Source organism: Urocampus carinirostris, chromosome 3 (genome assembly GCF_059441175.1).
Source record: "Urocampus carinirostris isolate Australia breed hairy pipefish chromosome 3, RoL_Ucar_1.0, whole genome shotgun sequence".
In the NCBI taxonomy this organism is placed as follows: domain Eukaryota; kingdom Metazoa; phylum Chordata; class Actinopteri; order Syngnathiformes; family Syngnathidae; genus Urocampus; species Urocampus carinirostris.
Window position 1 is genome coordinate 34,101,090 of NC_142351.1, and position 26,607 is coordinate 34,127,696.

General features: G+C 37.2%; 1 protein-coding gene across 3 annotated transcripts in view; it reads left to right on the top strand.

Moving 5' to 3' along the window:
• Positions 1 to 26,607, top strand: part of prex1 (phosphatidylinositol-3,4,5-trisphosphate-dependent Rac exchange factor 1) — a 110,180-nt gene that overhangs the window by 12,257 nt on the left and 71,316 nt on the right. For all 3 annotated transcript variants that reach the window (XM_088331579.1, XM_088331580.1, XM_088331582.1), the window contains exons 2-6: positions 12,951 to 13,016; positions 13,206 to 13,328; positions 19,528 to 19,632; positions 22,394 to 22,495; positions 22,664 to 22,825. In XM_088331579.1, the coding sequence (XP_088187705.1) occupies positions 12,951 to 13,016; positions 13,206 to 13,328; positions 19,528 to 19,632; positions 22,394 to 22,495; positions 22,664 to 22,825 (558 nt within the window). The remainder of the gene's footprint in view (positions 1 to 12,950; positions 13,017 to 13,205; positions 13,329 to 19,527; positions 19,633 to 22,393; positions 22,496 to 22,663; positions 22,826 to 26,607) is intronic.

Genomic DNA, 26,607 nt, shown 5'->3' on the forward strand with positions numbered 1-26,607 from the left:
GAAACTGACATTCCAAATGATGACATGGTTATGCATTGGTAATTTGACCAATCCCCCATTCACAAATGTGAACTTGGGGCCACTGCTGTTTCATCCCCTAGTGAGCTGCTTAAGCAACCCTGCAATTGAAAGTCCTTTAAAGTGGAAGTTAGTAGGGGCTGAGGTTAGTAAGTGGGTAACATTCAAAGAAGTGTTCTTTGTATTTCAGAGATTGTATGTGGCAAACCAGCTTTCTCTTGGAACACAGCAAATAATTGATTGGGACATTGTGGGAGTTTGTGCTGTGTGCTGTGTACGGCTATAATCTCGGGCCTCAGGGAGAAAAAGACTACAATTTCGGTTTGCTAAAGTCCTTCTTTGTGGCAGCACCCGGGGCTATTCTCAAGCTCAGCAGCACTTTGCCCTCTGACGCGAGTCTTTTAAATTTATTTATTCAATTTCATGCCATTTCGACCCCAAAAAAGCCTCTAAGCCTCTCCAAAACAGCCCTGCCCCCCCTTTTTTTCTGTGGGCTACCCCAAAAGGGACCCTTAATGGAGGCATTGTTTTACTGCTTTTTGTTTTTTCCGTGATGGGAAGAGGTGGAGAGTTTGTTGCTGGTGATGAGAGGACTTGCAAGAAGGTTGGCTGGAGCACTTTTCTCAGATGTTGTGGGAACTGGTGGAGATAAAAGAGGTTTGAATTGGGCAGTACTCAACCACCTATCTTTTAAGTTAAATTGAAAATGAAAGTTTCATTAAAAATGATCATGTCCATACTCTACTCATGCTCCTCCATTATTTTGATGAATAACCTGGTTTTCCTCCCAATTGACAAAGTTGTCTTCTTGATGGCTAGAAAAAAAATTGTAGTTGGTATATGCCAGGGGTGGGCTAACTACAGACTGTGGGCACATGCGGCCCGTCAGGCTATTTCATTTGACCCCTCAAACAAAAGTCTTAAAAATATGATGATAATGCAGTGCCGTGAAAAAGTATCTTTCCATTTCCTGATTTCTGTCTTTTTCATATTTATAACTCACAAAGGTTTCAGATCATCAAACCAATTTTAATACCACATCAAAAACAACCCAATAAAATCCTAAATACAGTTTTGAAATGTTGATTCAATGTATTAATGCACACAAAAAAAAACTTATCTTGCTCTACGTGAAAAAGTAATTGCCCCTGAACCTATTAGCGAGTTGGGCTACCTTTTGGCAGCGATAACAGAAATCAACATTTACGATAATTGGTAATGAGTCTTTCGACACACTGTGGAGGAATTTTGACTCGTGCAGTCCCTTCTCAAGGTTTCTTCATTTACCTCATGATATGGTTTTGAGTTTTTCCTTGCCTTCATGTAGGTTTTAGATCAGGGGATGGTGTGGTCTGCAGTTTGCAATAATCTGTGGTCTGTGCAGCCCTTTGAGACTCCTTGTGATAAAGGGCTATACAAATTAACACGAATTGACTCGACTTGACATTTGAGCCTGAATAGAATGTGCAAAAATGCAAGAAAAATATATGAATAAATATGTACGTTAACAAAATGCCCAAAAGTGAAGAGAAGCCAACATTATCTTTTTCTCTCATGTGTCATATTTTAAACTATTGGTAGATACAAAAAATATAATCTAAATTTTTTTCTCCTTGGCCTTTCTGCCAATAAATTTCACCCAATGTATCTTGCGACTCCAAAAGTTAGTCCACCCCTAGTATAGTGTATAGACAGGCTTTCTAAGGAATACCTAGGTTTGTGACAGACATGAGAAACTTAGGATCCTTACATTCATAATCAATTCTTAAAAATGACTCTGAATACAACTTCAGTCTTGCTCTTCCAAACAGGAGTGCACACTTTGGTCATACTGCGCCAAATAATCAACACATTTTATTATGTGTGTTGTTATTAAAGGACTTGATGATGGAGGTCAAAAAGTGTCTTGACGCTGACATGGCAGACGTTCGGGCAGCAGGCTCCTTTACTTACTGTCCGTTGGAGCGAGCACAAGGCCACACCAGCATATGGTCCTTCTGGCTCTTCACACCTTACTGTCTGGCTCTTTTTTTTGCTGCCTATTCACTGTTGCAGACCCATGACACAGGCGACGATTTGACAGAAGGTCATACAGTTGTACTGGATGGATCATACGTGACACCAAGCACAGTTGGCTGCGATAAAGACTTTTGCAATGTGTCGGTTGGCATGGGTGATGGATGTTGGCATGACTCAAGATGTCAGGTCAGATGAATGACCTCTAAGGTTGAATATTGTTGGTTCAGGGATGCTGGCTGACCTTAAATGTGTTTTTTTGCAGAACGTATGTGGCTATGTGACAAATGAAATGGAGATACGACTATCGCATCTTGCTTTTCATCAATATCTTTGTAATTGCTAGTGAAAAGGACATTATGCCAGAAGAAAAAAACAATTGACAAGACAGTTAAGTATGGACAGCCAGTAAGCATGGTGTGACTTGACTTGAGGTTCAGTGGTATTAGCAGTTAATCGTGTCCTTCCTTTTTTCACAAAGACCACGCTTCCTGTCCTGAAACAACATCTGCTTCAACAGGGACTTCTTCGTTATTCAGACTGTTTATTTTCCTGTCCCTGCATTTTGTGCCACCCGCTTATCTGCTTGAAGAGAATGATATTTGTGCAAGTCTGAAAAGGAGCTTGTTTTGTTTCTCCTTCCACTTCTTCCTGTTTGTGGGCTGCACGGATACATACAGAGGTGTGTCTGTGCAACTCTGCTGCACTTTGTTTTTCCTTTCTGTTTTTTTTTCTAACATGAAGTGCACATTCAGCAACAATTTTGAAAAAAGTTTGAAAAGACAATTACATCACTCCTAAACCTCATGACATTCAATGTAATGTCCACATCTGTTCCTGAAGATTGATAAAACCACGTGCAGGTATGATGAAAATACATCTAGTGACATAGTTGTGTAAATACACATGCTGCTTGTCATCATGTGAGTGCCATTACTTGCTTTCTGCATATCTTCACACCAATCATCTCATGGGCACACTGGTTCCTGTTTAAAGGGAGAAAATATTGTTGCTTAACAGCTTTTGGGTCAGAGGAAATGATGCAGAGTGAGATATAGCAAAACATTAAAAAGCTACTGTGTACGTGACTTTTATCTCCATAGGACTGTAAAAAAACAGCATGGCTAAGTTTCTAAATATTATTGCCTCCCCCATTAAAAATAAAGTCCATATAATTTTTTTTTTTTTACATTTTCTTTAACGGGAGCAGGTAATTAAATGCCTTAAATAGTTTTTGATAGAGTTTATCAACCTGATTAAAAAAAAACAAAAAGTCACGAGCTCCGGTTGCCAAAGTTCAAAATTGTGTTGAATGTCTCTTAATTAAATTTAGAATGTTGCCATCCAATGATTAAATTATTGTTTTCATTTTGAAGCTGAGCTAAAATAAGCGTAAAAACCTTTAAAGCCTTACCATCTTATCTTCCTTGAAGTAGAGGTTGGGTGATATCTGTATAAAGCAGATATACCCATCGTTACTTTGAGGCAGTGATGTGATGCCCACTAAAACGTTTTTCTACAACTGTGATACTTCCTTAAAAGTGTTTTAAACACATTTAAAAAGTATTACCGCTCGCTCGGTAAATAGCCATCATTGATGTCTATTGCTGTTGAGTGGCAGTGAATATGTTAAAGATCCATACGTGCAGACTAAAAAAAAGGTCAAATATATATCCTTTCAGAATTTTGTGTTTTGTTTTTGTAAAATTCAAATCTAATCTGTAAAGAAATAAATGGGAAAAAAATCGAATGGCCTTTATTTTCTGTTTGTCTCACTTCTTGTTTTAAGCCATCTTGAGGCGGTTTTGGCACTAGGAACTTGAAAGATGAATTGAAACCACTAAAATTGGTATTATTTTCATTTTTTGTCATATTAAAAAAATACTTTTAAAATTATGGAATTCTTTGGGCGGATGTAAATGAATATTTGAAAAGTACGAGTTGTATTTGTACTGTATTAGTCACTTCTCAAAATTTGGTCACACAATCTTATTTGAAATTGTTAAATAAGCCTCCATAGATGAATATAAATTCACATTTCTATTAAAAATCTAATTCCAATGTGTGGACCGAACATGGTTTGGGAACACATATTTATGATACTTCAGGAAAAAACCCGGGGCTGTGTTATGACTCTTAATTAAATTGAAGATCATAACTACTACAAATGCGCTTGGCCTTTTCTAAACTATTTTTTTTTCTTTTTCATATCTCGGTTTTTATGTAATTCTCTTGAACGGGTGATTTACTAATACGTGTACTACACTGCCTCTGCAAATCACTGAGGTTCCAATGTATCAGCCTCATATTGCTCAATCAAATCACATTTATTTATAAAGCACTTCAGGCTATACACTGCCACTCAGAGTACTGTATAAATCCTGGAGAGCTGGGATTTTAAATAATCGAAACAAGAATATATAATAGCATGCATCAGTACCTCTGTGGTAGCCTAAGAGAAAAATGGGCAAATTTTGGCTATATTCTTAAGATGATAAACACCAATTTTAGTTATATTTTTGATATGTGGAATAAAATTGAGCTCAATGTCTTAGACCTTAGCGTCTCTTGTGAATATGTATGTGAAATGATGTGTTTCATTAAAGGGTTTCAGTACATTCAGTCTTCAGGATATTAATGAATGAGGACATTAACTGGACAGTATCTTCCTGACATGATTGTTCTAAGTGCACCGGGAATCTACTTGGCAGCTTCTCTTTAAAGTGCTTCAAGGTTTTGTTATTTGCCTCCAATGGGGTTGCATCATCATCAGTTTACCTTTAGGGCCTGCCGTGCTTCTGGCAAGAGGCAGTCATGTGCAGCATCTCTCTGGAGTGCTTGCTGACAGTTCACAAGATTAATTTGCGTCCCATCTAACCAGCTATTGTTAACATACTGACTGATTCAGATTCAGATTCAGATTCAGATCTACTTTATTGTCATTCTAGTACACGTGTATACAGAACGAAATGTCGATGGATCTGACTCCCACAGTTTCCCTCAGTGTCCTTCAGTGTACAGATATAAATAAAGCTGTATTGTGTTATTTACCATAGTGCCGATAGTGCAAGAAGAGACGCTAACCAGATGTGCAAGATGGGCAGTCAGGTTAACAAGTCAGGTACACAGTACCATTATATTGTAAACAATAACACTGTAAGTAATAACACTGTAAGTAACAATAGTGCAGAGATCAAATGTGCAAGGAGTGGCAAGCTATAAAAAAACTGCCACTAGTGCAAAAGTCAAATTAGCAGCCGTTTAGATTTAAGTTAACTATATGTTAGATTGACCATTTAACAGTCTAATGGCCAGGGGGACTAGACTATTGCGGATGTCGTGTCACTCGTCATTTAACTGTGGTTTATTATGCATGCACATTCTGCATGCAATCAAATTATTGTACAAACTAATACAGCGGGAACCAAGCCAAGAACTTCTTGCCATAAATTTTCTTTATATGACATATCGTCTCCATTAAAATAACGATCCATCGTCAGGCTCAGCACTCAAAATGTCCATATAAAACTGTTTTTGTATTAGATTATTACTCAAATAACTATTGTTTTAAAGGAGCTGTAAGGAAGGTGGAACTTTTTTACTCGCTGCCGCCATCTACTGGGTTTTGTCATTATTGCAGCCTGAGTCAGCTCATTCATAATGCAGGGGCAAGTAAGTGCAACTCTTCTTTATCCATCTTTTTGAGGATTTTCGTTGGCGTTTGGACTCGACTTGAGGCAGGCCCATTCTAACATTAACCATTTCCATCCTTCACTAACAAATAGAAAGAAAAAAGAAAACCGGAAACGAGGGAGGCACCACTCTCCAGCAGTCCTCCTACCTAATGTTCTCTGCACAGAACAGTGCTAAAAGTAAGATAAAAGCAGATAGGCGTTGCTGCAAAATGAAGCATAAGAACTCCGTTAGTCATTGTTAACTGAGAAAATATTCAACTTTCAACTCTTTTAAGGACACCTCAAAAAATGCACCCCACCTTTAAGTAATAACATTTTAATTAGTAAATTTATAATTACTATTATAGACTCCTAAGATACAAAGATTTGTGTTATTTTCTTTTTTTAATCACAATGATAAAATGAAAAGCTAAGTCATATTGTTATGTTTGTACTGTACATCAAGTCAATGTAATTTTAATTAACTTCATTTAGATCCTCAACTTTTTTATCTTTTATCATCGTATTATAGTCTGTCCATTTTTTTTTTAAAGTCAAACCCTCATTACTGTTAAATGGTATTTCGGAATCATTTTTCACTGGCAATCAAATTAAAACAAATTAAAACCGTAGTTGTTGTACGTACTGAAAATGTATTCGTGTCTTTTTTAATATGAACAATATACGGATGGGATGACCTCGCTTATCACGTGAGCCCTGAGGTCCCCAGAGAAAAAAAGCCTGACAGGTCATCTAAGATGGTAATGGAAGAGAGTAAACAAGAACTATCAGTGGCCTCCTTTTGCCTCTCAGTATATTGTTTAAGTAGTAATGAGCTAAAAAACTACTTCCAGGCGTGAGCATCGAGTTACATGCCGTCGAGTTGCTGTCCGCATCAGGGATGTAACATTTTTAATATTCAGCTTAGTGCGTCTTTTAGTGCCAGAATATGGAGGCCTTTGCTACTGACATGAAACCTCTGGTAATGGTTGTTATATGATGGACCCCTCAATAATGTCCAGTTTTTCTTGCGAAATTAAAAAAGTTAGTCAATAAATGATTAATCGCTAGTCAAACAAGTTTTTTTCTGCCTCAGGTCCTGGTAAATAAAGCTGGCTTTACTATATAGCTACCTTGGCCACAGGCCACTATCAGTGTTTTATCCATATTTTTTCACAAATGTGTGTTGTGCTGTCTCGTGTTTGTGAAAATGAATTAAGTACCATATTTGTGCACTTATTGATCAGTCGAAATATATCCCTGATCACAATTGCAAAAATTGGATACAACAAAAATCTGATAACCACTAGACTCCTAGGGGTTCAGACAACGTGCTTAAAGACATTTGGTTTTATGTCATCATCACACTATTTTGAGGTTGTTGATGTTATTATTTGGCAGGGCCGGGAGAATATGTTCAGACATTAATCTGTGATACAGAATAGGTTGGGGACACTGAAATACTTTTATGTATTGCTGACTCGCAAAGTTTTATCAAAGCGCAAGAAATTCAGAACTGAATGAATAAAAAGGCATTGTGGAAAGTAATTAAGTTCTCCTAAAAGATATAAATGAATGTATGGCTGCTCTTATTAAACAGCGTTTGTCACTTACAATGGTTAGTTTGACCTAGAAAACGTGAAAAACATTCAGACCGATTTTTATCAACTTGCTGTTTTCTCATTCCTCAGACATTTGTATTTGGTATTATGAATCAAATAGTGTAATAATGAGAAGACCTGCTGCCTTTCCTACATCTTCTATGTCCCCAGTGGCCTAGTGGTTAGGATTCAGCACTCTTGTCGTTGCTGTTTGGGTTCATCCCTGTTTTCACCATTGCCCCAGCGATAAATATTGACTGATAAATAGTTGCACAAATATAATAATACACCATATGCCTTTCCAGTTTTTTTTTTCATTCATAAGGCTCGGCAAATTGTAGGACGCACATTAAAATATATGGCTACCGTAAATTCCGGACTATAGAGCGCACCTGATTATAAGCCGCACCCTCCACTTTTTGAGTGATTTGACACTTTTGTACTTATGCAAGCCACACCCATGTATTAATCGCGGGCGCCCGCAATACCACAAGTTTAACCCAGGCCACGCTGTAGGTTCGTAAACTGTAACTTCATAGATAGTATACAAATTCAGAATCTCAGTTGACATCGCAAACAGCAAATGATACCGGTAATTAAGGTATGATGCAGACTTCTAAAGTCGGGGTCTTGTTGAAAGTAATCCAAGGAAACAAAATGTATATTTCCAAAGTTAAGGGTGGGAAAAATATATATCCACTATTGTCCGCTGCGACAACAGACAGATCTACCGGTAACTCAGCTTTAGCACATTTCCAATCAGGCCGCGTTTTCTCCGCCCCTTATTTTTGATTCGTCCGTAGAACACATAACAGAATAAATCTCTAAAATAAATACATTACAATAATATACAGTTGCAAATACACATTATACATGGTTACACATATTTACGAAGAAAGACGGTACACCAAGAGAGTTTTCAAAGCTTTAATAATAATGATATAACTTTCATCCCAAACCGTGCCTTTGAAAGGTACCAACACGCTAGTAGGATCACGCTTGCAATGTATCAAACATCCCTGTGAAAATAAGGCACCCTTTAAGTGCATAATTCACGGCAAATCGTCTTGAACTTCCAACTTCCAAAAATCGTCATTGAGGGCATCATCCTCAGTATTGGAACGTACCTTAACTTTACAGAAGATATATGCTAAAACTTAGAGAATGCAGTCTTTCTTGGCGCACATATTCAACTTGTCTTAATCTTATCTTTTAATTTCCTGCGCCGCTGGTGGCCGTTAGAAAAATTACATAAATTAGCCGCTTCACTGAATAAGCCGCAGGGCTGAACATTTAGGAAAAAAGTAGAGGCTTATAGTCCGGAATTTACGGTAATGTTTTTTTTTTTTCGGGTGCGCGCCTTATAGTCCAGAATATACTGTACATTCCTCACTTTCGTCAGCCACCCCCTCACCAATCCAAGTGAAACGTGTTGGTTATATGTCTTGGTTAACAGCAATATCTCAAACTCAACCCACCCTGGGTTAATGCTGAATCAAGTACTGTAAGTATAAATAATATTTCAAACTTATTTTCCTTATGATAAAAAAGTATAGTTAGTTATTTTGTTTTTGTGCTGTGTGGTGTCATTAACTGCCACTCTGCTGATAGTTAATGGGGGTGGAGGGAAAATTACAATGGACATACATGAAAGCAACCGAAGCTTCTTGTAAAGCATGTCGGACATGTTAAAGGATTTAAAAATCTGGTGTTAGACTGTATCAGTGTCTGACACCACGTGAGGGTGGATGAAGAAAGCAAGAATATCTCTGTAAACAAACCTGTGTGCATTGTAATGGAACAATGACTACAGCCAACACAATCCTCTGTAAGGATGGCCAATAGAGTGAAAACTGGCCTGAAAGGATCTCTTTGTTGCTTTGGCCCACCGTCCTCTTTCCTTTAATCCATCATTTCAGCACATCTGTGTGGCACATTTGTTCTGTGATATATTTGTTTTGAACTCACAATTTCTTGTTCTAATATTACTTGTACATTAATGTGTTTTTTTGTATTTTTTGTTTTTTTAATCTACATCACCTGGCAACTCTCTTCCTGATTGATTTGCTTAAATGAACCCCTTCAGTGTGAACTTGATAGAAATGAGCAAATTTGAAAAAAGGCGTTAAGCACAAAAAACTACATTCTTCATTCCTAAATAACGGCTGCCAACCCAAACACATGACAGATTCTCTTTATTGTTAGTTTTAAATTAAAGATGTAGCACCTCACAGTGTAGAGTTCTATTTTGGTATCTGGTAAAATTATAATTACTCTTGTGAGCAAATGTGTGATTATAAGTGTTAGCCTTTTAACGAAGGTGGGGCTACTGTAACTAACACTTGGTGTTGACTTGGAGTGCATTTTTATCAAGCATAAACGTATTTTGGTTGAAACTTGAAACTGTAATATGTAGTTACTTTGACCTAAAAACAGCCTCACAATATTTTTTGTCTCATAATAGGGCTAAAGCATCTATTTTTTGTCCTTTTTTCTACAAGAGCGGTGAAGAGAGTTCAAATACGTAAAGTCATTTGGTTTTGTTTCTCCATTATAAACAGTGTATAAATTGGAACTGGACACCTACCCTTTTTTATTGATTTCAATTAGATTAAACCTATGGTTAATCAATAAATTAAGTCCATGCAGTTGAAGTGAAATGTGCCACTCAAATCTACCTTTTACTGAAATTAAATGACTGAAAATTACATCTTAATATGTTTTGATTTATAGTGCCATGAAAAAGTATTTGCCCTCTTCCTGAATTCTGTTTTTTTTTTACATTTGTATCACTCAAAAACGTTTCGGATCATCAAACCAATTTAATATTATCTGGAGATAACCCAAGGGAATACAAAATGCAGTTTTGAAAACCTATCCCATGTGAAAAAAGTAAAAAAGTAATTGCCATTTGAACCTAATGGCGAATATGGCCACCTTGGGCAGATAACAGAAATCAGGTGTTTACGATAATTGGTCATGAGTCTTTCACAACGCTGTGGAGGAATTTTGGCCCACTCTTCTTTGCAAAATTGTTTCAAATCTGTCATATTGGAGGGTTGTGTAGCACGAACTGCCTATTTAAGGTTACACCACAGCATCTCAATTGGATTTAAATCCCAACTTTGACTTGGCCACTCCAGAACCCTCTTATTTATTTCCTTTTTGCCATTCAAAAGTGGACTTGCTGTTGTCCAGGGTTCATGTCCTGTTAGTGTGTGGAGTATGCATGTTCTATGTGCCTTCTGGGTTTTTCTCCGGGCACTCCGGTCAGGTTAAGTGGCTGGTCCAAATTGTCCCTAGGTGTGAATGATCGAGTGTGTTGTCTCCCTCTGTGTGCCCTGCGACTGGCTGGCGATTAGTTCAGGGTGTCCCCTGCCCACTGTGAGAAGATGGTTGGGATAGGCTCCAGCAACCCAGCGTCCATAGAGGGGATAAGAGGTGGAGAAAATTGAGTGATTGATATGTTGAAAAATATTTAAAAAATCTTACATGGCCACAACTTCATTGTTTTTGCAGAACATTGTTCCCAAAGTACATTGACACTTTTCAACACACGAATGCAGTCATCCACTATGTAATTAAATCAATATTGTAGAACTTTGATTTTAGGATTATTAATCCTTACACACCGTTCCTTTCTGGGATAAGTGATCAATAGCTCAATTCCATAGCTAGGTCCTGGACCTTAGCAACAATCATAGTGCAACACCATTCATTATGTTGCCAGGAAAAGGAAGGAGGATGAGCATGGAGGCGTGTGCATGGAACATTTTGATTCTGTGGTTTTTGAATTGACATGTCTGCTTTGTCGCACTGACTCTTTTTGTCAGGAGCTAAAGTCAGAGGTGTGTAGGTCGTTTAAGATGATCAGATGAAAGATAAGTGACAAAAGAAAAGGACACTGTAGAAAGGAAAATATTCACATCCCTCTTTTGTTGATGTCTTTGTTGGATCGTCACAGTTGCCACTGACGAGCATGTAATCACATCCCTACTACTCCAATCGAAACAATTCTATTGGCTCATAGATAAATAGATAGATAGATACTTTATTCATCCCCGAAGGGAAATTCACTTTTCCAGCAGCATCCCTAAGCTGAGAACAATCGAAAATAACTGAGAACAATCGAAAATAACACGGGAGCTGCTGGAGTGGCTGCCATTCGTGACGGCGCCGGAGAAACGATTCAATTTGAATCATGTACAAACAAACAATTGAATCATGTACAAGAAACGATTCAATCTGAATCATGTACAAACAAACAAACAATTGAATCATGTACAACAAACAAACAAAATATTTATGTTTCAATAAGTGGAGTGTTAATAAAATGGGGGAAAAATAATTTCTGATACTGATATAACCAGGTAAAACTAATTTTAAGTTACCTGTCCAAATGAATGTTGTATTGGAAGTAAAATTCCACAGTGAAATAGTTATTTTGGTTTCTGTCTTTGACATCAACGTTCAGTAGCTGGCTCTGTAGAAATGTATTAAAATAAATTGTAAATGTTATGTTCTACTAATGTTTAGCAACTCATTTCAGATACAGTGTTGTATTTCCATGTTAGAACGGCATAAACACGTCACCATAGCGACACATTTTATACTTAAATTTGACGTTCTGTCTGTGTTCGATTTCTGACTTGAATTTGACACACTATTCTTCCTGCTTTGGCCTGTAGCCATTTCCTTGAATCGAGGCAAAAAGAGCCCATATTATGCTGTTAGTTTTTTGTTTTTTTTAAATGTGGGCTTTTTTTGTATTTTGTTCTATTTTGGTAAAAGAAAAAGTTCTTAAAAATACAATAGCTAAATACATTTCAAGAAAATCAGCATCTTGCTTTTAGAACTGTCACTATAAAATTATTCAGGAATTATTCAGTATTGTACCAATGATTTCAAATGATACAGATAATTATGCATAACATTGTATTGGCAGTATACTTCCCTGCATTGTTGCTTATTATCCAATTCTGTTTTTTTCCCCCCAGTAAATGCAATCTCGCGTAAGGTACTTATAGAAGGTAGGGATTCGGTCATGTTTTTCTAATGTAAAGGCAGATCAGATGTCAGCGAGTCATTATTATTGTTATTGTTATTGTTGTTAGCATTGTGTTTATTTTTATTATTATTAATAGAAAATAATTATTATTATAAGTATTATTATCATAGCTTATACAAACAGAAATCAGAAATTGTTAGACGTTCAATTACATTTTATACAACAAGATTTTTTAAATTCATGAAAGTATTGATTGTAAGAACAAAAATGCTTAAAAATCATTTAGTTTAAATGCTTAAAGGCCATCAATCTGTTTTGTCAGTTGGCAATGTTTGTCTCCACAAACCAAGATTTTGGACATTTTGGAAATGTCGGAATGAAAAGAGTACACATAAGGCCTGACAACTCTGCAATTTGGGATCATTTATTGCAGTTTTTTTAAACTTCAAGCATGTCATCAAACATAAAAGGAAAAAAAAAGTACAAACAGCGCAAAATACTGAAAAGATTTACACACATGCACTCACATACAAAGAACTTATGTGACAAACGACATGTTTTCAAAACAGGCTGGTTATTTTCCTTTACTACGCTTTTATAAGCATAGTAACCGTATTTGCATATTTTTGCCAGGCATTTCTGCACAGAATTCGGCAAACTGCAGATGACCAACAATGTCTCTCCCCGGAACACGTCAAGGTACGATTAATGTTTTTAAATGTTGAGTCAGTATTTTCCTAAACACTAAATTTATGTTTCTTGTATTTTTCCTACAAAATTTCTGCCCCTCGTCTTGATCCATCTGTTGGTCACATCCTTCCGCACCCCTTTCCTTTTAACTTCATCTCTCCAATCCTCTCTATCCTGACTTTTGTAATCACCTTACAGATTCTGTTTTCCAATATCGAGGACATCCTGGAATTACACCAGAAAGTGTTGTCCTCTTTGGAGACCATACTGCAGCCTGAGCCACAGCCCAATCATGCACTGGGACATGTGTTCCTCCAGTTTGTAAGTGCAACCGTGCAAAAACAAATAAACAAAAACTCGATAGGCATGCAAAACACTAACACTTTTCACCCGAAACCACAAACGTTTCGAAAATAACCGTAATTTGAACTTTGCCTCCAGCACCCCCTACTCATCAAGACAAACACATGCGCCTGTATCATCAACCTCCTCCTTAAACTTGCATCCTCTCCAGCATGTTTACATGTTGCGGGTTCAAAAAAAGTTAGTGGCTAAAACAAGTCATTATGGTTCTTGTTTTTTAAGTTACACCACACTTGGCAACTTGCAATGGGTCATCAGACATTTAACATGCTTTTTTCTTTTCTTTTTTTACCTCCAAATTAAATATTATTCCTAAGATGGCACCTATTTAGACAAACAACAGACCTTACACATAATTAACATATTTATTCTCTCATAACTTTTTCTACTTTTTTTTTTTTTTAGAACTTGCAGATTATGCCCAAAATTTACAGTAGTATACCGTGTTTGTGCAATCATTGATCAGTCGAGAAATATGTTAACCATAATCACAAAATTTTGAATGAAAAAGGGAATCAAACCCAGGTCATGGCAGTGAGAGCGCCGGATCCTAATCACTAGACCACCAGGGTTGCAAATGAAATACAAAAAAATAATCAGATTTTATGTAATTATTAAACTTTTTTTTAATGCTACCACATACAAATGTGAAAGAATGTAGAAAACAGAAAGTCCTGAAAGATATAAATAAACAGTGTTTCCTTGGCTCTTTCTTTGTAATCATTCCACCCATCCATCCTGCTACGCACCCCAGTCACCACTGCCACCGCTCCCCTCTGTTTGAACTCGTATGGCCTGTGGGGACAAACAAAGACACTTCTGTGTGTCCGGGGAGGAAGAGCCGCTGCGTCAGTCTGCGAGGGGACAATAACTTTCTGCTGGTCGCACTCATCTCCAGCTTGGCTTCACTCATTTTAGCCTTCTTTGACAAACTATTTGCAAGTCAACTTTTACCAAGGCCTTAAACTAGTGCAGATGGGGACCGTGCCAAAGTCTGCTGCAGTAATTCTCGGACTTTGAATTACATCTTTGACAATCATGCCTAGCTACAGACAATTGACATGTAAGGCATATGAAATTGACACAACAGTAAGAGCTGCTGTGTGTATTCGTATGAAACCTTTAGGCTATTTTTAAACTTTCGGTACATAATAATGCAAAGATTGATCAGTAGATAAATGTCACTGACCAAAATCGCAAATCATTATGTGGAACAGTAATTAAACCAGAGTAGTGTCAGTGAAAGCACTGACACGTTACCACTAAACCACCAGAGCTACAGATAAAATACAAAAAGGCATTATAGCTCCTCACATTATAACACAATTTTTAATCACGGTGCCAGATACAGTGATTTGCATAGTGCGATTTTTTTTTTCTGCTTTCCAATAGGTTAAACAGTCTCTGGTGTATGTAAAAGAGCTTCCGTAGTTTTTATTTTTGAAAGACTTCGTTTTCTCCAATCTCTAACTTTTGTTTGATAGATGTGGAGAGACTGTTGAACTTATCAGAATACACTTTGCAAATAAGTGTTTCTGGCATCTTAAGTAAGATCTAATGCCTTGTTATGGTGGTTATGGTGGTTGGCTCTCACTATCCACTCAGATGTATTTTTTTAGCTGACAGCAAGTGACAAAAAGCTGCAGCCAAATATGGGTAAATAATTATTTGCCCAAGCAACTTCACCTTAATTGAACTAACATAATGCTGCATTCAGAATTTAGAGTCATTAGGGTGCAACAGCGAAGTATGCATTAGAATTGAAATTTGGGACCAAAACAGAAAATCTGACACACTTGGCTAAAAACTGAAAAATAAAATAAAAAATAAACCGCTTATATTGCACGGATTTGCTTTAAAAGCGCAATATAAAATGATAAATCACTGACAGGTATATTTTTTGGTTGGTTGGATCCCTTAACCATTAGGGTCGAGGGGCACCATTTCCTGTGGTGTGACTTGTATTACAAGATGTTAATTTTAAGTGTATCATTTATCACATTCTCTTAAAACAACAAAGAAGGCTTTAAGGGGGTAAAAAAAAAAGACAACAAAGTGATACCGAAAAAGGAAACCTGTAGAGAGATCATTAAGTCAAATAACACAAGCAAGTTCATTCTACTTTGCGTAAAGTGTTTAGTTATGAAGAAAATTGTTTGAAGGTGCTGAACTGAACAGTCTTTCCCTCCCTTTTTTTTCAAGTACGGGTATGTATTTTTAGTGTATTTTAGCTTCTAATAGACGAGAGGATATATTCAGAGAAGGGGTCTCCAACGCGGTTGTCGTTTGCACCAGGATGCCCCCTGAGACCACCTGAGTAGCCCACGGACTGGTTCTGGAAATATATCATGTGTCATTGTGATTTTTAAGTACATTTAATCTCTTGCTGGCATGATGTGTTTGTGGTTGACTGGCCTTTTTTTAACGTCTAATTCAAAGATTCAAAGACATTCAAAGTGTTTGTCATATACACAGTAAAGAACCACAATTCCCTGTACAATGAAATTCTTACTTTGCTGTCCACACAGTTACCAGCGTAATAAATCTAGGATACTATATACATGTATCCATAAAAGAATATTTCAAATATCAAAAGATAAGAATACAAGATTAACTTAAGAAAAGTTAAGGTAATAAGATAAAAGTAAGACAAAACACAGTATAATTATATAATAAATATCACCTGGCAATAAAATAGTGATAACATGGTAATAACATGTTAATCTAGAAATGCATATTATATAATTTGGCCTCTCTAAAAGAAAATAAGACAATTACTTTTCAAAGTTGTTCTATTTGTTCTGTTTTTTTAACCATTCTAGATATCACTACACTTGTATGCACAACCAACTGAAGCAATACTTGCTGTACAACGAGACTTCCGTTAAAAGTATTTGTGGGTGACTCCTTCAATTGGCCCATCAGTTGAGACCTTCACACTTGAGCCTAAGTTGCGAAGGTCGTTCCGTCTGTCACAGTGAAAAATTGATCACAGCATTTTTTTGTTTCCTTCCTGTCATACCAGGCCATAGAATGGTCAGACTTTGTGCATGAATTTGGGTCTTAGTTTTAAATTGAAGTTTACTATAGTAGTAAACGACTCGATTGTAGGAAAGGATGATGCAAAGTTACATGCAGGATTTGATAAAACAGATTGTTAAAGATACTAGGACAAAGCAATAAATCCAAAACCACTCATAATATAGTATATATTGTATTTAAATGTTTTTTGCACCATACCAACAAAAACATCTAGGCTAGATTATTGCATCACACCTTGAAATGGTAGAAGCACATTCGTATTTGTAATCATGCACATGATTTAAACATTTTAACGTATAGATTTCTGCATTTTTCTTTTGTGCAGTATGGCACATCCATTTCTTTGACAAATTTAACTACAACTAGCAGGTTATGTCAGCATTAATTAGTCCAACTGAGGAAATTTCCTCTCCAGATTTCATTAAGTATTTCATTAAATGCTCCCTAGAAATGTTGCTTCAACTGAAATCAGTTTTTCCTCAAAGAAAATGCCCCTCAGAAACAGTGTTGGGTGGGTTTCTGAAAAAAATATGACTTACAGTTACGAGTTACTCCTTTTAAAAAGTAATTTTGTTACCCCCAGAATTACTGACACCCAGAAGTAGCGCGTTACTCTGATACAATATATCCACTTACCGATTACAGTAAATACTCACATTGGAGCCGACACCTAATACTGCTTTAACGAGCCACATCATAAAATAAATACTGTAGAAGTAAAAGTGTTCATGAGGGGCCGGGAACCTTTTTGACTCAAAGAGCCCGAAAAGCAAAATATTTTGATTTTATCTTTGGAAATAGCCGCACCATATATTTTGAGGCAAAATTCAACAAAACCGCTAAACCCGCTCTCCTGACAAAAGCTTATTTCACAGCTCATTTTATTTCACATTTGATGGGTTAGTACAATTTATAAAAAAAAAAATAATGCCAGAGCCTGTGTCCCAAATATTAATAAATATACAACTTTAAACTTGTCTCCCTCTGACAATGACTTAAGATCGTTGAGGATCAGTTTTACCTTCATTTCTTTCATGAATAATGGTTTCAAAACAAGGTGCAAGCATTTATTTGTAAAAACATCACAAAAACAAGTTTTCTTTGGTGTGACATTTTGACTTTATACAATGGTTAAAATGTGCACTATATAAACAGGACAGTACAGCTCCAACCTTAATGTTGTTTTGGAATTTGCGTGCATTTCAATAGGCTACAATTATTTGACATGGAGAAAATTTGCATGCAATCAATTTTGTCTCTAAGCCATACGTACTCATGAAAAGGGCAATATATGGCTCGTGAGCCATAGGTTCCCGGGCCCTGGTGTGTACCAATCTATGGAAGCAGTGAAGCCTTCATATCGCTTGGCCTTGTGCAATCTTGAGGGCTTGCAAACTAACACAGCCGAGATACTCCATACTCATTTTGCCTCTCCATTTCCATTTCTGGGCAATGTCCAAGATGTTTTCTTTCTTAAGGCAATCTTGCAAAATTCCGCACTCTTTTAACTATACATTCTGCACTCATGTTTTCTCCATTGTTTTAGTTGTTCATGTATGAGCCACGGCTCCTGCCCACACACTGCCAACCATTCGCTACTGGTGACACACAATCAAATATGGGCAGTTTAACTGACCCCCTAACTTCAGTATTTTAGTTTACAGTAGTAAATACGGCTTAGATATGAGCATATACAGTTGGGAGAATATCAAATAAAAGGCTTGAGACAGCGCCACTGTTACTTGATTCAGTTGTACTTTGCAGGTAGATAAAAACACGTCCACCATTTCTTTGATTGTTAATTTATCATTGTGTTGCCGGCTGATCAAAAGATGAACCGAGAAGAACAGAAGACAGAGTATTACATTGTTTGCTTTTAAAGAAATGACAGCGTAATGCACTATGTGGTAACTACAGTTTAGTTACTAAATTTTGTAATAACACGTTACAGCACTTGTTGCTGATAAAACTTTTAGGAACGTATACCTTTGTAATGCGTTAGTCCCTTAACTGCTCAGGAATATATCGATTACTTAAAAAGTAGATGACTGCATAGCTTGAATGAACAAAAGAAACATTATGTATTTGGATATTTTCAACATCAATAATGAAAATAAGTATTTATTTTGTATTCATACTGTGTATGTTTCTCAAATGACTTGTGGCTCAGTGTTTATGTGTTGTGCTTTTGGAGGTATCATGCTTACCAAGCGACACCCCTTTTGTTGCTGCATATCCATTACACTTCCCTTTTGCAGCCCGTGACCTTCGTCACCTTCAACACAGATAGCTCTCAGGTCGGCCACGTCTGGCACCCTCCTGTCGTAGCCCTTGACCCCCGGTCGAGGTCAACACCATGACTGGGATTTGATTAACCTCCCACATTGTTCCAGATGGTCAACTGTCAATCATTGTTATTCAAAGACTGAGCGTTTCATTGACCAAGTCCCACAACTATAGATAGTACATGCTGGTTCCTTTTAACTGCATGAAATCCGTTATTGGAGTCAATAAATCATACATAGACACTGCCCTTAGGTTAAGTCCAACTGTAAAGTCTTTAACGTAATACCATGTTTGACAAGAAATGAAAGGCGTCAATATTTGCTCAATCTGGGCGTCTCTTCAGTAAGTCCTTGAACACACACATCATTATACGTTCTGAACTACAGCCATTATGCTTTCATTTCTCAGAGCGTGACACAAACCTCTCATCCAGCGTAAGGAATAACATTCCAGCAAAGAAGAATTTAAACCAAGCTTTATGTTTATCAAAGACTTTGAGAGCTATTCTGGGCACAAGTGGTGTCTTTCACCATCATCATGTTTAAGTTTGATCCGGTGAATAGAAGAACACAACTTAACTTGAGGTGACTATTTGTTGACGTCAGGGATAGATATTACGTCAGGGTGTAAACATAGGCAGGGGAAGTTATACATGCAACAACAGTTGTAGTTTACTAAGGTAATTTGACAAACCGTAGCCCATTTTGTACTGTAGATCAGGGGTTTCCAACATTTTTCAACCCAATTTGTTACTGTTTTGCAAAGCAATCAGCAAAGACAAATACAAGAAAAAAAATCTCAATTGTGTATTATTTCTTCTTTTCTGCAGAGAGAGAGTTTCTCAGTGTATGGCGAGTATTGTAGCAACCATGAGAAGGCTTTGAGGCTCCTTATGGAACTGAACAAGATTCCACACATAAGGACCTTCCTCCTGGTAAGAAGCTCTTTTGCACTCATTGATGCGGTAGTGTACTATCGCAATGTCTATTTTAAAAGTTTTTTTAAATAATAAAAACACATTATTTTGCGTTTTATTTAGGAAAAATACTCTACTATCTTTGATGATTATTTTTTGGTGGGATGTGAAGTGGGCTTAATATCAGTTGATTAAATATTTTATCATGCTTGACTTTATGGACTGTATATTTTACGAGCAGGTTAAGTTTGCATGTCCTCACGTTTGACCTATTTTGCTTCGTCATTTGCTTCTCCAAATGTCCCTGTGTCATACGCAATATTTCTTCTCTAGTCATCTCCCGCCTCCTCTTTTTTCCTCTCGTTACGCCAAACCCATTTCCATGTTTAAACACTTGCATAAAAAAGCCCAGAACAGGGTCATAGGGGTTCTTCCTGTCCAGGCAGGATGGAACTGCCATCAAGGTCACCTTTGTGTGATACTCTTGTAGTGTTTCCGCTGCCAGCTGTTTCCATGTTTTGACACCCCAAACGTTGGGCCCCAGACAATAAGCTCAAAGTGGTGACCAGGATTTGCTGAGGACATTTTCTACAGACTTGGAGGGAGTTGGGGGATATAGGAGGCCAGTGGGGGTCAAACAGCTGCAAAATCGCTGGCAGCCATGATGGGATTGGTAGAATGAACTGATGTACATGCCTTTGTTGCTGCCAGATGTTTGTGGCAGTCCGTGGCTTCCCTCTCACCCGTATGTCTGCAAACAGCAGGTTCAGCGTAACAATGTTCTGTTGACTTTTGACTTACTGTTCAGTTTTCGCTTTGGCTAACTGAAGTATTTCACATCATCTGTGTATTTGCGTGTCGGATTTAGCTAAAAAGAATGTTGTTGGCCTCAATGATTTGGCAGTGTAACCTTGCACTACAGAAACATTGTCCCAAAAATATGTTTCAATCTAGAAAAACATGACACAATAAAACCAATGTTATATCACCAGTTTTGATAAAAGATCGGCAGACATTACAAAGTTTGATGTAGAAACTCCTTAGAACTTAAAGGTACAGTGTGTAATATTTGACCACTACACGTCCCTTAATGGTGTTGTCCAACCGAAAACTAGTGCTAAAAAGCACAAGACTCAAAGGGACCAAAACACCACATTACTTTCCCCTCATTTTTTTGCAAATCCTTTTGCACAGACACAAAAGAGAAAAAAAGGAAAGAAGAAAAAAGGAAAAGGGGGGAAGAGAAACATAGAAAAGAGAGAAAAGGTTAAAATAATACCTCTAACAATCAAAAATCAGTCTCAGGACACACTATTCCATGGGTCTCAAACACGGTGCCCACGGGCAACCTGGTAGCCCAATAAGATCACCTGAGTAGCCTGTGGACAACTTCTGAAAATAGCTCACCATTGATGAGTCATTGCGATTTTCTAATATATTTGATTTCTAACTGACATGATGTTTTAGTGGTTGACGTAACCTCTTATTATTATAACCTGGTCATAACACAGTAGCAACAAAGTAATAACATAAGTTGTTATTTTATAAATGTACATAAAAATGGTAGCTCTCCGTGCCAGTCAGCAACAAAAAGTAGCTCTCGGCTTCAAGAAGGTTGGTGACCGCTGCAATAGGGTCTTCAATAACTCACTAGTATTGAGAGAGAGCTTGCATACACAAATAACTCGCCTGGGTTGAATTTCCTAAACATCAAAGTTAAATAATATTTCATCTTTAATTGTTTAATGTTCTGCTTTTGTAAAACAAAAGTCCTGACCCAATTATTTGCTACAATTGACACTTTTGGGATGTATGATCTGGTACAGATTTTCAGCATTTGGTCATTGTACGAGTTTTTGTCTACATATAAGCGTTGCTCCATATGTATAAAAATGTAACAAAACAAAATTACTTTGAATAAGTAAAAGGAAAACATTTAATAGAGCCGACTTCCTTCACCAACGGGATTGTAGCATAATTGTGACAAATTAACAATATGTCAACCAATAGTACTAACGGAAATAGCAAATGCGGTAGTTGTTGTTATACATCCAGCGTGTTTAATTTAAACTCCATTGTATAAAAAGCAATGGAAATATAACCTGCAATCTCAGACTTTATTGTTGGCTCCTTGATGAGACCTTTTGCTTTACTGATCTGTATTTGTGGTACTTGACTCCTTTTGTTTTTGTTATTTTTGCTGTCATCATAAATTGCCTCCATGCTGCAAATGTGTTATGACATTAATCGAAGAAAACAATACAAAAGTAATAGCCATAATACCAGACCAAATAACATATTTTTGAATGTGAAGCAAGCCGGTTTTAAATAATAAAGGTTGATTTTGGACAAGCCGAATCCAGGTTGAAATACAGTATAAACTTTAGTAAAAGGAATTATACATATTTCTTTGCTCTTAAATATAGAGAGTATGTCTGTTTTCCACCATCAGACAGAATTGTGATGAATCTGGAAGTTGGTTCCTCAGAAAAAGTGATTTATTACTGATGGAATTCCTATGACAGTAACAGTAATTACTTGAAAATTAAATAAATTGACAAAGACTTCATTTTTAATAACAATGAAAGTGAAAATTACATCCTCCCATCAGCTTCTACAAGTTGCAATGCCCAAAACGCAAAAACTGACTGCTGAGAAGAGTTCTTATGGGTATCTAGCCTTTCTTTTGTAAAAATACAAAAGCTTTTCAAAGTTGTTCTCCTCTATAGCAGGTGTAAGTTAATTTATGTATTTGCAAGTAAATATGTCTCTTCCACAGCATTGTATGCTACTGGGGGGGAAGAAGAGCACAGATATTCCATTGGAAGGCTATCTTCTCACACCCATCCAGCGGATCTGCAAGTACCCTTTGCTCCTGAAGGTAAAACATCACCAAAAACCGAACATTTTATAACATTTAATCTTATGCTCTAATCATTGGTTTCAGTCGAGAAATTATGTAATATCTGGTTAATGCACGTACTTTTTTGTAGTTTTAAAATTGTTTTAAACATTTCAGCACATCAACCCTTCTATTTGTCCACCACAGGAGTTACTGAAGCGGACTCCTAAAAAGCATGCTGACTATCCTGCTGTGGAAGAAGCTCTGCAGGCCATGAAGGCTGTCTGCTCCAACATCAATGAGACTAAGCGACAGATGGAGAAACTGGAGGCTCTGGAACAGCTGCAGTCTCACATTGAAGGCTGGGAGGTAAGAACAAGGGCAGAGTGACAGCATAGAGAGAGCGTGACAATTGTAATCAGGTTGGGAAATATGTAGGGGAAGGGGTGGAAAGAAATACATTCCCCTTCGTATGCCTCTTCTGTGACATACAGTACGTATCGTTGACTTTTTTACATCCACATACTAATTTGTGTTGCTAACAAGTCACACATTTTAAGAGAATTAATTACTTTGATGGGTTGGACAACTGGAGAGGGTAAATTAAGCAGCTGTGACATGTATATAGCTATACTTTCCTGGGAGGCTTTGTATATTTTTTAAGTTACAAATTGCCAATAAAAACGTCAATTCGAGTGACCGAATGTAAGCATCCTAATGGATAATTTGTACTGTAACATCACATGTAAAAATTAAATGGAGATTAAGTATGATTGTGCACTAAAGAATTTTGAAAGTGAGAACGATTTAGGAAAATAGTTAGTTTGGTACGTATTTCTCCGCCATCTTGCAATAGGCCCACTGAAGTTAAAAAAAACTTTGTGTGGAAATTGGAATGCCAAAGAAATATGCAGTGGTACACATTTTTGTATGTTTTAATCAAAGCAACATACATTAAAGTGACCATAATGTTTAAAGAGTTAATTACCACAACAGCCAACACAGGGGCACGGATGGGGCTTGGGAGCCGAATGAAGGGTCGAGTGCATTTTTCACGCCTCTCTCACCCACCACAACAGAGGCCTTGTCTCAGGAGGCACCACAGGGACAATCCACCTACACAGGGCGCCAATGAGGATGCCAACAGGCATTCGGCCCAATCAGAAGAAATGGAGGATGCTGAGCTCTCGACCTACCAGCACTAACTGTTGCGCGGGGCGGTTCCATTAAGGGACCTTTGAAGGGAGGGGAGTATTAGAAAAACGGAAGGATAGACCCTGAGAGTGGGCCTCACTCTTACATCCTGCTGTTTACTTGCAAAAACCAAACCACGGTCTCAATTTTGCCCTCTAGAAAAATGTCAACATTTGAAAACGGTCATAGTCCACCAGAAAATAACTAAAAAAACAAAACAAAACGAATTGCTCTGTATAGAGGGAATGTAAATAAATACTCTTGAGTAGTTCAGCCCTTTGAGACGCTTTGTGATTAAGGGCTAGACAAATAAAAATGACTTGACTTGACTTGACTAGTTGTAATGTAGATTTAATAACAAGCTTCGCAGTTTTATAAATCATGTTATATTACTGACTATTCACAAGAGTGCTTAGGATGCTGTAAAGATTTAACGGCAGGTAATATGAGGACACAACACCGTTGGTGTTTATCCTCTCAATGTTTACTGCTCTGCCACTGGATCTAACAGAGTCACACTGCTCACTGTTTGCGTGTCTGGCAGGCCAAAAATGTTAAAAAAAAAAAAAATGTTTCCATCAAGGGCCAGCCCAAAAATGTGTTGCTGTGCGTAACGTCTCAAAATTACGTGACATCACCAACTACTGGTCAAGCATGGCTGGAGACTTTATATGATAATTATTTTAAAAGTTCACAACTTACTCATTCAACCTTTTTGCCCAGCCCGCTTACAAACCCTTTTTTTTTTTTGCACGAATGGCTTTTACCTACATGTGCAACCATGTCACTTAATAGGTTACCATCAGTACCATCTTTTGGACACTTACCTTGTGTTCGTGTAATACATTCTGAAAACCACTCACCATCTTATCCCTTGTTAGTCACTGCTCAGGGTTTACTTTTATGCGTTTCACATGTAGCGATTATCAGAGGTAAGATCTAAAGCCATTGCTCACGCCGGACCTGACCAAAATTTCGGGATAGGCCTACATGTTCATCATTAAGGTCAGGTCAAGCCGGGCTTCTCACTCGCTGCCTTTTAAAAAATTATCAATAACTCGTCATTGTCCTTCTTTGTCTCGCTCTCTTGCTTGCTTGCTTTCATAAATTGCCACACTTTTCTCTTAAAGATGAACTGCTGCTCTGTTTAATGGCTTTATTTTCAACCCGTCAAAATGACAGATGGTCTTAATATGTGCCCATCAATTACATTAAAAAAAAATTCATTCATTGAAAATTGTCAGTTAATGTAATCCCTGCAGACACAAAAATATAAAAGATGGAAATCTTCAATATCTTGTTTAACTGAGATTTTGTTACAAAAGACAAGCTTTAATTTGTTATTATAAATCACCTCTCCCCCCGAGTCCTCACAAACAAAATAGGAAACTTCGGGTCTGCTTTGGGCTTGATCCTTCTGATCAAAGCCTTGGTCTTAGGGCTAGCTCTTACACCTAGCACTCAATGAAAGTGTAATCCACTAGTATACAGTCTGTTTTAAATCCAATATATGCAAATCCCCATGTGCATTTACATGTACATTTACTTGGTTGTGTGAACATAATTTTCACATTTCACATGAAAACCAACAAGATAAAACAAAATCACTCCGTTTACATTGTCAACTCATCCCTTTTACTGTATAGCTCTGTGCTTAGGGTATACCCGAAGTGCAGAATAAAGGCTTAGTCTGCCCACCCCCACTAAAACGGGATTTATGTTTCCCCTAGGAAAATATAGAGCAAGCCAAACCCCATCTATTATTGTTTACTGTTTTCTTTCCAAAACACCTTCAACCAAAAGGCAACATTTGCATTGAGTGCAGGATGGCCTGGAATGTGGTCACAAAATTAAGGATTCTTTGCAGGGGAGATTATGTAAAAGTCTGATTACGGCATGTGTTCAAACTACGAAATTAGAAAAATCACATTTGATGTGGTTGTTCTTATGCTGTCAATTAGACTTGGTCGTAGGGCTAGATCTTACCTCTAGCACTTAATGAAAGACTAATCCACTGGTACACAGTCTGTTTTAGATCCAATATAAGCAAATCCTCATGTACATTCACTTGTATATTTACTAGGTTGTGTAAACATGAAGAAAAGTTGATTGTAGTCTGATATATGTTTCTATGCTGAGGTCCAGGCAACCTTCCATCATAAAATCAACCCCCTGGGAAACAATAGGGACACTCGATCATGGGTGTGGCTTGTTGAAAGGAGTTTCCCGCGGTTTCTAAACATTTAAGACCACAGTGTGGGCCAATTCTGATGTCAAATGTGTGAGTGCCTGCGGTGGTTACCACATATGGGTGTATTTAGTTTTGGATAATAATAAGTGGAACGAGCCGTTTAACAATGAGTAATGAGACCTGATGAGCTTTCAATTTCAGTATGTCTTGTTTTGTCCTGTATGCTTTACCACTATTTGTTTGCTTTGCATGGAGAATACCATAGCAGTCTCTAAATACCATGCAAATAAGCACCCTGTGGGCAGTGCTTATGACAACAGATCAATGTAATTTGGATGCTTGGAAAGTACTTCGCTCTTTTGCCACCACATAATAACAGTTCCACTGCTTCTTTCTTCATGAGCTTGGATTTTATCTTCGTGTTTAGCAATTCATAACATTATATTATGTTGTTGAAATATTTTTACATACAGTATAATATTATTACTGCTCATGGCTTCAAAGCAATACCCAAATTATAAAACATACAAAATATGAGAAAATAATACATGTTTTTTGCATAATATCTATATATATGTCATTGGTATATTCCAGGGGTGGCGAACAAGTTTGACACAAAAAGACGGAATTTTTAACTGTGAGAGTCAAAGAGCCACACCACGCACTGACCTGCCATGACAAACAGACACACACAAACACACATAATTAAAAACATTATTTCCCAAAACACACTCCTCTCCTTACAATACAAGTATTGTTCTTGTGT